The sequence below is a fragment of the Hypomesus transpacificus genome, unplaced genomic scaffold (genome assembly GCF_021917145.1).
Source record: "Hypomesus transpacificus isolate Combined female unplaced genomic scaffold, fHypTra1 scaffold_31, whole genome shotgun sequence".
In the NCBI taxonomy this organism is placed as follows: domain Eukaryota; kingdom Metazoa; phylum Chordata; class Actinopteri; order Osmeriformes; family Osmeridae; genus Hypomesus; species Hypomesus transpacificus.
Window position 1 is genome coordinate 1225348 of NW_025813837.1, and position 12195 is coordinate 1237542.

General features: G+C 45.1%; 1 protein-coding gene across 1 annotated transcript; it reads left to right on the forward strand.

The window, feature by feature from the left end:
- Positions 1 to 128: 128 nt before the first annotated feature.
- On the forward strand, positions 129 to 9613 carry ckap2l (cytoskeleton associated protein 2-like). Its single transcript, XM_047016051.1, has 9 exons — positions 129 to 287; positions 2421 to 2487; positions 2584 to 2638; positions 2957 to 4377; positions 5038 to 5233; positions 6390 to 6548; positions 7117 to 7177; positions 7823 to 7991; positions 8128 to 9613. The coding sequence occupies exons 1-9, from the start codon at positions 248 to 250 to the stop codon at positions 8432 to 8434; spliced, it is 2475 nt and encodes an 824-aa protein (XP_046872007.1). The 5' UTR covers positions 129 to 247; the 3' UTR covers positions 8435 to 9613.
- The last annotated feature ends 2582 nt before the right edge of the window (positions 9614 to 12195 follow it).

Sequence of the window (12195 nt, forward strand, 5' to 3'; positions counted from 1 at the left end):
GTCTGGGTAAACCCAGAACCCGCCCTCTCCTTCGCCACACATCCAATCAAACAGCATTGATGTGTTCTGGGTAAAAATAAAAAAATTCAAACGGTCCAATGGAATACGAAGGTCTGCCTTGTCCAAAAGAAGCTATCAAACCCGGGTGTTTTGAAAAAGACCACTGCGGATGAAAAGTTGTTACTGGACCGTACTTATCTAACAACATTTGAATAATAATAATAAGGGGGGTTTATAGTAATCAGTCATGGACGAAGGGGAAACCGTTTCCAAAACCGATAGGAAAGGTATGAAATTCCATGTACAGGTGCTGGTGCTAACGTAGTGTAGTTGTTGACTAGCTAAAATAGCTATTCTAAAACTGGTTGTTCCCATCTTTGATTGTGATTGGCTATATCGCATTCCATGCCGTTGTAAAATCCAGCATAACCTCACAGGTTGTCCTCATAACATTCTTTAACACTCCATATTACTGCGCATCCAATATTTCAAGTTGAAAAAGACGGCAAAGATGTCCATCTGGCTGTTGCGTGGCAACGATTTATGTAGGAACTATACTTTGTAGTAGCGGAAGAATGACGATTTAAAATTCAACTATTTTGTTTCTAATTGTTTTTATTGATGAAACCATATCAAATATTTGTAGTAACAGTTTTAGAAAAGCAATAAGCCCCGCAAGTCCGCTTCGCGTCTAACAACTCCCCTTACTGTACCTGTTCTAAAATCAGCGTAAACCACGACCTCGTGGGGCTTATTGCTTAAATAAACTATTGGAAACTTAAGCTAGCCCCCTTAGTAGCTAGCTACTTGTGTTGTGAGATGGATAGCTAGCTAGTTAACTAGCTAGGCTATCAATAATATCCGGTCTCAAAAGATCATGCACAGGCTGCGTTTTAAGATTTGAATGTGTCTTGTACAGAACTGTACTGAACATAGCCTCTCTGTCAATAACGTGTTGACTGTACTGTGGTTAACTTGACTAGCTAGCTTGATAACAAACTATGAGTTGGTGCTATCTGAAAGATTTTTGAGAGATTTCTTCAACTGAAACATTAGCATCAGTAGCTAGCTTGCCAGAGTAGTGAGTATAATAAACAACAATAGTTTTAAAGGCAAATACGCCATTCAGGCTCGCAAGCATGCCAGCTAACCTAACGCTATTCCTGTAACCGATGTTGGCTGTGGGAAGAATTCAGCGGGAATGTTTGCTGAAAAGCGATCATATAAATTGCAAACCAGCTGGCATCAGGGATGGATTAACCAACGGGCCTACCGGGCCCAGGCCCAGGGGCCCATGAGCTCAGGGGGCCCATAACCCAGAGCCTCGGCGTATCGTCGCTGTTATTAACTTGATGTACTAGGGTATTGATATGATGATATGCGCCGTAGCCGGTATATGCTAGGCTTAAGTCATTAATGTCTTTAACAGGGCCCCAAAAGTCCTACTGATTAAAATAAAAAATAGCCTAAACATTCACTTTGAAGATGTCACAAGAAGGAAACCTTCATATGTAAGGGAGTCAGATGGCTGAGCGGTGAGGGAGTTGGGCTAGTAATCAGAAGGTTGCCGGATCGATTCCCCGCCGTGCCACATGATGTTGTGTCCTTGGGCAAGGCACTTCACCCTACTTGCCTCGGGGGGAATGTCCCTGTACTTACTGTAAGTCGCTCTGGATAAGAGCGTCTGCTAAATGACTAAATGTAAATGTAAAATGTTACCTTTCAAGTGAGTGTTTATCCCCTCAGTTTATCTATAGGACTTTAGAGGGGCTGAGAACTCCATGCAATATGGGCCCTTCAACTTTGTAGGGAGAAACCAAAAAAGCAAGTGCAAAACAATAGCATTAGACGTGTGTCTAAGCACCCCCAACACACTATTTATTGAAGATATAAAATTGTTAAGCCTATGATGGTAATTTTTCAAGAAAGAGAGAGGGTTGTGTGGGCTACAAATGTACACTCTAGTCCAGTGGTTCTCAACCCTGTCCTCAGGGACCCCCTGTCCTGCATGTTTTAGATGTTTCCCTGCTCCAACACACCTGATTCAAATAAAAGGGTCGTTATCTAGCTCTGTAGAAGCCTGGTAACGAACATGCATTTGAATCAGGTGTGTTGGAGCAGGGAAACATCTAAAACAAGCAGGACAGGGGGTACTTGAGGACAGGGTTGAGAACCACTGCCTAGTCTATGGTAACTATCAAATATTTTTGTAATATAGACGTTGTTTATTTTGTTGATTACTCGAGCACTTTTGCGTTTTTAAACAACATTAAGGGGGGGGGGGGGGCCTTGACACATCCAGGCCCAGGGGCCCATGGTTTCTTAATCCGTCCATGGCTGGCATTGGTTATGAACCGTAAACATAAGTTAATGTTATGCAATATGCCTTAAAGTTTCTTCACTGCAACCTGTCTTTCCAGAGTTACGCAAGCAGAAGTTGATGGAATATTTGGCTGCAAAGGGAAAGCTTAAACCCATCAATCTTAAGTAAGAAACCCAGTTACCGAAACTCAAGTTATGCCTTAGGTAGAACAAACATGCCCTACTGTGTTGTCACGTTAAGTAATGTTTTCCTTTCCTTAGGCCCTATCTACGCGATGTTGCTCATGTGAAAAAATCTTCCACGTCTGTTGTGACTGTAAGTATAGCATCTGTTTCAACGAGTTTCTCAGTTTTAGGGAGGGGTAGTGTCACAATCCATTAATCTAATATGGAGACATGAAATTACATGCAAATATCTATGCATTGTTATGCCATGTGCAGTCGCAACTCTTCAAAATGGCTAATACAATTTTGAGAATATGTTGGAGACTCAAAAGGGCTTTTGGAAAACTCCCATGTTGCACTCCCAAGAGCAGAATGCATTGTGTATGCGATTGTGTTCTGGACGTAAGAACAGAAGCCAAAGTAATGCCATGTGATTGTTCATAGTCCATTTTTGATTCTGCGTCAACAGACGCACACAGGGAAAGAGAACCAGGGTCCAAATGCTCCGAAGGCGAAGAAGGAAGGAGGGAAGGTTCAGCCTGTAAGTGGCAAGGCTGGTTCTCAAGCCACCGGCGTGCCACGTGGCAGCACCACACAGAAAACCACACTAACAAACAACAACAATAAAAAAGAGGCCAATAAAACCACCCGCACACAGACATACACCACAGCCTCCTTAACTGCACGAATCAATGCCCTCAAATCCATCACGCAATCAGTTGGCCCAAGGCGACCTGCAAACCAAAAGCAGGCTCCAACTGCTGGGATCAGGCCACACACACAAGCAGCCAGCCAGCCCAGAGCAAAGTTCAATCAATCTGTAGCAGCCTTGGCTCATCCCAGCCATGAACAAGCCCCAGCAAAAGTGCAATCCAAAAAATCTCATCTAACCGGTGGAATGCAACCTAGCACACTCCTCAGTACATGCACATGGCCAAGCACTGCTAACAGTAAGAGAATGAGCATTGGTACGGTGGCTAAGACCAAAACAGGTCTCAATCCTACAGTTATTCAGCCCAGGAACACTAATCCACAAGCTTCTGGCTCTGTTCCAAATGCATCCACCAGTACCAGGGTCCCTAGCAGAGGGCGCTCAAGCAGTTCCCCATCTGCCACCATCTCCCAGGAGGCAACTGTGATGCAGAGGAAAGCACTTCCTGTCAGGACTCTGGGCCAGAGTGTTGATGGGAAGGAACGTCCGAGTCACGTTTTCCGCAGGTCGGAGTCCAGATCCGTCACAGCTAGACCTCCTCAACCGGGGTGGCAGAGACCCCCAGTTACTGCTTCTAGGACCGCTCAGCGGACCACTGTGCAGCCCAACACAGCTCCAGGGAGACCTGGAGGGAGGGTGCAGCCCAACACAGCTCCAGGGAGGCCTGGAGGGAGGGTGCAGCCCAACACAGCTCCAGAGAAACCTGGAGGGTTGTTGCACCCCAACACAGCTCCCCCAACCAGACCACCCATACTTCCTGTTCAGAAGACGAAAAGGGTTGTAAATCTGGGAGCGAGAGTTCCAGCTGAGTCAGGAAGCACGGTCTCCCAGAAGCCTGCCCGTCCAGTGTCAACGGGGACAAGTAACCAATGGCAGGCGACGGCATTGAGCAGGGCGATGCAGATGGCCGTGGCCGAGCGGGTCCAGAAAGACAGCGTCCTGTCGGCTGACGGGCAGGACGCGGGTTCGGAAACGGCCCGCTCCAAGGCCATTCGGTGCAAGAGAGACCCAGCGGCTGGTGCCAGGGTGCCGGTGATGCCCCAGACCGTGCCGCGAGCTGCCAGACCCACCAGCCAGGGGTGGTGGCCGGGGGGGGTGAAGACGCCGGTCGGGCAGGGCAGAACCGCGCCCCAGACGGAGGGCAAGAAGAACATGACGGCAGCCCAGGAGGACAGAATGTAAGTTGGAACATGCTTCATTGTTTGGAAAAAAAAATGAAATATAGATAGTTATATATAGATACACTGTATTTGGAAATATGGGTGTAAAGATATTTAATTTGTATGTCATTTATAAAAATGTTGGTTGCATTGGTGTCCCTGTCAACATTTACTACTTTACAAATACTTCTAATCCGAAATAGCCCCTAATCCGTAGTATTCCTACTATTATGTTTACATGGCTCATGAAAACTAATATACCCCTAAGAATCACATCAGATATTCCTATTAACATGCAGCCGTTTGTACTCCGATGAACCAATGGGTTTGTGTGCAGTGCATAGATCTGACTAAACAGGCAAGAGAGCGTGGGTCACATGTCTTGATTGGAAAATGCTACATTCGGATGATATGATCATATTTTGGAATTGGTGCAATATTAGCTTGCATGCAAACATACGTGCTCCTGCCTACTATGTTTAACCTTAACTACTTTGAAGTACTTTGAATGACGGGGCAACATACATTTGGGACCCTACACTCTACAGCCCTTGTTATTTGACATCAATCTATCACAAACCCTCAGTTCAGTTGGATATGCTAGTTGGATCTGGTGTTTTCCTGCTGGGCTGGAACCCCTTGTGGGCGTTTCCCCCTGGTGACGGTGTTCTCCTGCAGGAGGAGGCTCCAGGAGTGGAGAGAGGCCCGGGGCATCTCCTACAAGCGCCCCCCCATGCCTGTGAAGCCCCGCACCAGACGCACGGCGGGCCCTCCCCAGCCCTACTGGGCCTGTATGGAGCAGGAGGAGGAGACCCAGGCCCTGGTCCACGCTGTGGACCGCTCCTTGGACGACTGCATCACACTGCTGCTGGAGGTACGGATGGCTGCTTGGCCCGTGTGCCACTCTCCAGTCTAAATGTTTCTATTTTATACGAGTTTTTTTTGTACATTTGTATTCTTAGACTAGTTCTACTGACCCACAACGTAGCTCAACACCTATTAGATGAAGTCATGTTTGTTTGTATAATGGGCTTGGCCTTGATTAGATTTTTTATCAGACTTGAAAAAAAATCATTTGTGGTTGTTGGATAACAGTCACCGGACATTGTGACACTACGATTATTTCCGTTGAAATTAACACATCATTTAAATATCAATGACTTGGATGTAAAAAGAAAAAAAGAAGCATATTTTTTATACAGCACTTTGTTGATGCACATGACTAGTGCAGGGGCTTTTTAATGCTGCTGTAGATGGGATTAATGCAGCCGATCAGGATTGGTTCATGATCCTTGAGATGTTAGTGGTATAGTATGCGTCTTCTACTACATCAGGGGGTGTAAACCTTTTATAGACCAGGCTAGACATGAATCATTGACGTGTGTGTGTGTGTGTGGGGGGGGGGGATGTCTCCTAGGACGCTATTAGGACATCCTTGACATCATTTCCCGTTGCGTTTGTCGTGGGTCTTCTGTGTTTTGAAGCCTCATAGAAGACCTGCCCACTCTAATGCTGCAGTCTCACACTGTTCCAGTCAGAAACCCTTGGCTGGTTGCCCTGCGTCACTTTAAGCCTAGGGTTTGGGTTACATGTCTTCCACAACCCATATTTATAAAACAGATGAAAGTGTCAGCTAGCATTTGTCTATGGTATGTGCAATGTCACTAGTCAAACATTTGAATGAATGTTTGACAAGTTGATTCTGATGAATGGTGGTTTGATGAATGACTTTGCTCTGGACTCACTAACCAGGCAAAACCTGAAATTAAACCCCTTTAGTTGTCTGAATTAGATTTTTGAGTTGCTGCATCAGATTGCTTGGTTTAGTTTTCGTCATTTGCAGCCAAGTAGATATGGGAAATGTATATCTGGACACCTGTCCCAACATGCTGTTTCCGGCTCGTAGGTCTTTTTATAAACACTTCTAAGTCGTCCCATGGTCCTTGGAATAAACATTTACCGGCAGCCTGTGTGTGTGTGTGTGTGTTTGTGTGTGTCCTGTGTGTGTGTGTGTGTGTGGTGTTCTGCAGGGTTGCCCTGTTTCCCAGGTCCAGGGTGTCCTATCCCGGCTGCCAGCAGTGACGCAGAAGTTTGCCAAGTTCTGGATCTGTCAGGCTCGCCTGATGGAGCGCGAGGGGTGCCTGGACGTCCTGCCCATGTTCGAGGAGGCCGTGAGAGTGGTGCTCGAGGTCAACCTCTCTCTCTCTCACCTCTCCGTGTCATGTCACTCCTTCTCTGTCATTCCTTTCCATGTGTCACTCTGCCACTCCTACATCCTGCCTCCTATCTCACCCGTCAGACCTGTTCGATGTAGCCCAATGCCCAAAATATTTGTCCCCCACTCCCCATTCTGTGTTTCTCTTATCGTCCGATCAATGCGGGCATGCGGGGGCTTCATGTTTTTGCCTTTTTCCTCCAAAGTCGAAACTGAGGTGCATTTTCAGAGAACCTCTCCTCCTCAAGAGCTCTATTGTCCTGGGGTCTCTTCCTGTCAACAACAAAAACCTGATCAACAAATGTTTTATTGCTCAAGGGGTATCTATTGTTATTGCAGCTGTTATTAGTTAACGGCGGCATCTGCCTTTCCAGAGACCGCTTACACAACAGTCGATGCCAAGCGCGTCATGAGCCGTTAGGGCTTACTTGGAACCATTTCTGGGACTTCCAGACATCGCTCAGGGTGACGTGGTGAAGCGTGCCGCTCTTGGCTGGCTGGCGCACGGACCACCTGACCTCGCTGTGCCTTCTCTCCCCCAGCCCGTGGACGAGCTGCGCGCCGTGGTGTTCGACATCCTGAGGAAGAGGGACGACGCCCAAGGTGACTGTCCAGCCCACCTGGGCCTTCCCACAGCTAGGATCCCCCCCCAAATGTGATGCTTCTGTGTAGAAGTCACTGTGGGGTTTGCCGGAGAACCAGTAGGGAGTTGTGTGTTTTCGGGAGTGAACGTTTTCTTTTCTGTATCAGACGCTTTAGTTCAAAGCGATGTATGTAGAAACGCAGCAAAAGGTCAAGGGGTCAAAAGGGCCTCGTTTAGACTGTATTTCAGTGGTCAGAGGTAAGGTACAAAGGCTTCAAAGTGTGGACGTGCCTTGTTGCCAGACCCATGCAACTCCTGGTGGATCTAAAGAAGTATGACCAACGCCATCTTCCTTCAGTTTTTCTTAACCTTGTTGGGAGTGATGTCAATCATCTACTACTCATGTCAAGTTCTGGCAACACTTTCAAATTCAATGTGTTGCTCATAGGTTTCAGTCATCTGCTTTACACAGGAATTAATTAATGTATACATTGTAGTAAGATACCTGGGAGAAACTTTGTCCTGGGCTTGACTAAGAATTCTCTGTCGCAATACGATATATACGTTTCCAAACAGGACATCCAAGACTACTTTCTTTGTCATCAGATATGCTGCTTGGCATCACGTCGGCTTGATATTTTTTTTTTTCTTTCAATCTTTCCCAGCTCCTCCCCCTGAGAGGAGTGTGGAGGATGCCGGGACCCCAGGGCAGGGCCTCAGCCCCTCCGAGAGCCCTGTGGACCCCATCAGCACCCCCAAGCCAGTCAGAGCCCTGATCCACGGAGACCAGGGAAGCTCCTCAGTGGTCAAGTACAAGATTACTGCCACTCCAGGGTAAGTAGGGTGCTCCCCCCCCCCCCCCCCCCCCCCCCCCCCCGCCAAACTGCTGTTCAAGGATTGGGGTCCCTGCACAACTATATAAGGCTGTTACCCTGTCGAGTGACCGTGTTCTCTGCTGGTTTGTCTGCAGTGGCTTCCGCAGCCAACAGAGGGAGCCAGCGCACGTCAACGGCCATGAGCTCCGCTTCTTCACGCCCGTGCGGCGCTCAGTGAGGATCGAGAGGTCTTCACTACGCTACCCAGCAGCCCTTCAGGACCACGACCTCTGTGTGACCTCCTACCAAGACTTGGTGGTCAAGGAGGAGAAGGAAAGGATGGGGGAGGGGGAGGAGGGTGATGGCAGCTCCCCTCAGATGATCCCCACCGTGTATGTCTACAGGGAAAACGATGCCCTGCGAGATCAGGTTCACATGCAGCTCGTCTATGAAGAAGACTGATGGGGGGGGGGGGTTTAATAGTTCCGGGAGGGTTTTTCTTCTCGATGTGTGAGGATTTGTGATTTGAAAACTGTATATCTGACCATAATCTGTCTTTGTGGCAAAAATATGAATTTTTTCTTCGTCAGAACATGTCATTGCAAACACCGTTTATCAACAGGAAGAGGCCTGTTGAAAGAAAAAAAGAAAGGGTTTGTACATTAAATGTTGTTTTTATATGTAATTTTAGTTGTAGGGCCCCTAGACTGCTCATTGTTCTTTACTAGAAATGGTTCACATGCAAATAAGGTGAACTGACATACACACACGTTAAGAACGGCTAACTCTACAGTGTTTTCTTTACATTACTACAGTGCTAGAATCAGCCCTAACGCGTGGGTTCTATATATTTCCGACGCTTCCACCAGAGTGAGTTATTTTTGCAGAACGGGAGCAAGAATACCAGATATAACCCTTTGCTTCTACAGCCTCGGAACAATTACTATGAACGGAATAACTGAACAGCAAAGCAACAGAATACCCTGCATTCACAGTTAAACTGCAAGCTGGTAATCGCTTTTAGCTTTATTAACCAAAAGGTAGGCTACAGCATCTGCATCAGTGCATAACAGAATGTTTAACTGAGGCAAAATCACAACATAAGTGGTGGATAAAGTATTCAGATCCTTAAAAAGTACTAATACCACACACTAGTACCAATGCCATAACTCCCAAATTCGCTGAAATATTACTGATGCTAGTTGGCAGTCTTCCTGCTGTGGATCTTGCCTTGACTGGATGAAGATTCAGCAGCCTTGAATTATCCATTCAGTTTCGGGATTTGTTCCAGGACATTTTGGTCACGTTGTTCTTTTAACCTTTGTATTTTGCCCCAAGTCACATCTACCCAATCACTTATTAAAAAAGAGAACGCTTCTCATGGGCCAATAAGGGTCTTTATTTTCTTCCCGCTGAAGTAGCTATATTTAAAATATTAAAACAACAACAATCAACAACAAACAAACAACAACAACAATCCGGCCAATCCGGGGCGCCCTGCACACGTGGGACACTGCAACCTAGGCAAGCCTGTGCATTAATCCGCGCCTGCGAGTGGGGTTTGCTTTCGAGTCGGCCAATGAATCTAATTTGGTTGTGTGCAGGGCCGTACGCAGGCCCCAAAAAATACTGAGGTCATGAGTCAGAACTTCTAGGCGGGTTCGGGGGCATGCTCCCCCAGATTTTTTTTAAATTACATTATTTAAATATGGCCATTTTCTCTTATTGAGTATTAAGGAGCAAAAACATCATCATTATGACATTTGAATATGGGGCGGTGTGGAGCTTTTGAAAGTTTGAGGTAAACATGGGGCATTCTGAGGCTTTTTGAAGGACCTTTATGGGACTCATGAAGTAAGGGCAAGTTACCACAATTTTTTTTAAATTATTATTATATGGCAACGACGGTACGAGCGTTTTGATTGGATAACGGGTAGTCACCCCAGCGTGTTGCCCTCCTCGCCGGTCAATACGGATCCGTATTGCCCTCTGACGTCAGCTTCAAAATGAGCGATATCGACGAGTCAGCTGCTGAGTTTTACTATCCAGATGATGCTGAAAAGCTTTGTCATCGAAAGTGAGGATGAAGACCAGACTCTTTGAATCACTTGTGTCGTTATTTTGTGATGAAATTAAAGCCATTTTAGCAGAACCATGTTGTCCGCTTTCTATCAAAAGTAATGAGTTGCTTGGCAACACATGAAACACACCGTGAGAAGACTTAAGAGCTAGCTACAATTAGCCTAAAGGTACCATTTATTTTCGTTTACAAAATGAAAAGAATCTAAAATTGCCATATAATAAACTACTTACTAACCTCGACCGTTCGGTCATGCCGGGAAATATCAAACTGAGGCTGGAACGTATCGACCGAGCGATAGCGAGTCAGTTTGATATTTCCCAATTGCCACTGAATTTCATTTTCAATCAATCACATCAATGACATATCATATCAATCGCAAAATGAATGTTGATTCAACCGGTGGAAATTGATTGACAACCGGTACAGTACAGTACTGACGGAGTTAACCAAACTTTGATTTGATGTTTCCTTATCTGAGTAGTACGCTGCTGCAATACAATATTTCCACATGAAAATGAATCTTTCTTCTCACAGTCATCTGCCACTTAAACTTCTCTTAACCTACATGTTTAGTTTGCTGCGCTCCTCTTCCAGTGACTGTAACTAACATAGGCTATTCACTAACAGTAGCGGTATGTCTATGGCGGAAACATCAGCGTCCGACTTGTGTTTGGTGGTTACCATAACGACAGTACGTTTTGTTGATGACGCGCAGCACATATGTCCAAACTCTTGAGCTACTCGGCTCTTCAAGTATAAAATCACGTTACGGTTTGTGGGAGACCAAGATCATCGTCCTGCAGTCAGTTTCACGTGTACTTTATTTTGAGTTTATATACCACGATTTAAGCAAAAAAAAAAACAGAAATACGAAAAAAAATACCGAGGACACGACCTCGGTGTCCTCAATGGTAGTTACGGCCCTGGTTGTGTGGGTTGCCTTGCTAGAAGGGTGGAGCCACGGGATGTATAAAATGGTTCTGCAACAGCAAATAGTTGCGACAGACATCTAAGTGCCTGGAGAAGTTAACGAACAGGGTGAAGAACCATGGGTAAACAGAAGTAAGTAGAAGGCCAAGTATATTTTAAAGCACATGATTGAAGCGTAGGCTATTGCTTATTATAATAGTATGTGTTGAGATTTGTAAATTATACACTATAGTCTATAGAACATATTTTTTCTAGTGTTCCTTTATACAGAAAAGGCATTGTCTGTATAACCTATCAACTTTTCAATGCATTTGTATATGTAAATGTTTAATCTCTATAGATTTTAAACAAATTATTAATTTACGAACCCGTTGTTCAAATCTGAGACACGTTGATATCGTGTGTTTTATAATTGCTCTTTCGTTTCTGCAATCATATTTCATTGCACATTTTTAAGTAAAAAATACATTGATTCTTGTGAAATTGTCATGTCGGTGTTGCAATACGAAGTATTGAGGGTTAGGGTTAGAGTGCTTCTAAACTAATTTAAGGCAGAGCGCCGAATCTCTTGGTAGGCCATTTCTTTTCTATTAAAAATATAGTACATATCTTCTACTGTTTGTTTCCTATTGTATACGTTTGGAAATGTCTAATGAACGTATTAGCCTATAAAAAGTAGGGTATTTTACAAGATCAAAAGTAAGTATTTTTTTTTTTAGGCGTTCAAAGCCATCGGAACAAGTGCAAATACACCTGAAGCAAGTGCACCTGGAGGCCAGACAAAAGAGGTATGCTGAGGTCAAAGGTCCCAGCATATTTTTCAAACAAGTCCAAGAGGGCGACACTCTCAAAAAAGGTAATGACGATGATGGATGCTTTTAAAGTGTTCCTTGAAATTCAAAAATGCTGTTGACATTCTTAAACATTCTATATGTTTTCCAGTGACCGTCCACAAAAAATGGACGGGTACCGCTGTTCAGATGGCCTTCTCTTTCCTACATAGAAAAAGAACGTATGTTCTCGCTGTGGAGGGCAACACTGTTAAGGTAAAAATGGTAGCCTACCACCAACATAATCCATTACATGATTATGAGGATCATTTTGATAGGCTATTATGCAAATGTGTGTAGTCTTGAACGCTATATCGTTTTTCTAAATTGTTATCAAAATGTTGGTAAATGGCAGCTGTCATGTCTCACAGGCAGCTGAG

Coding starts and splice junctions, on each gene's coding strand:
- ckap2l (XM_047016051.1), top strand. CDS start 248: ATGGACGAAGGGGAAACCGTTTCCAAAACCGATAGGAAAG. Junction 288..2,420: donor TTCCAAAACCGATAGGAAAG/GTATGAAATTCC, acceptor CTGTCTTTCCAG/AGTTACGCAAGCAGAAGTTG. Junction 2,639..2,956: donor CTTCCACGTCTGTTGTGACT/GTAAGTATAGCA, acceptor CTGCGTCAACAG/ACGCACACAGGGAAAGAGAA.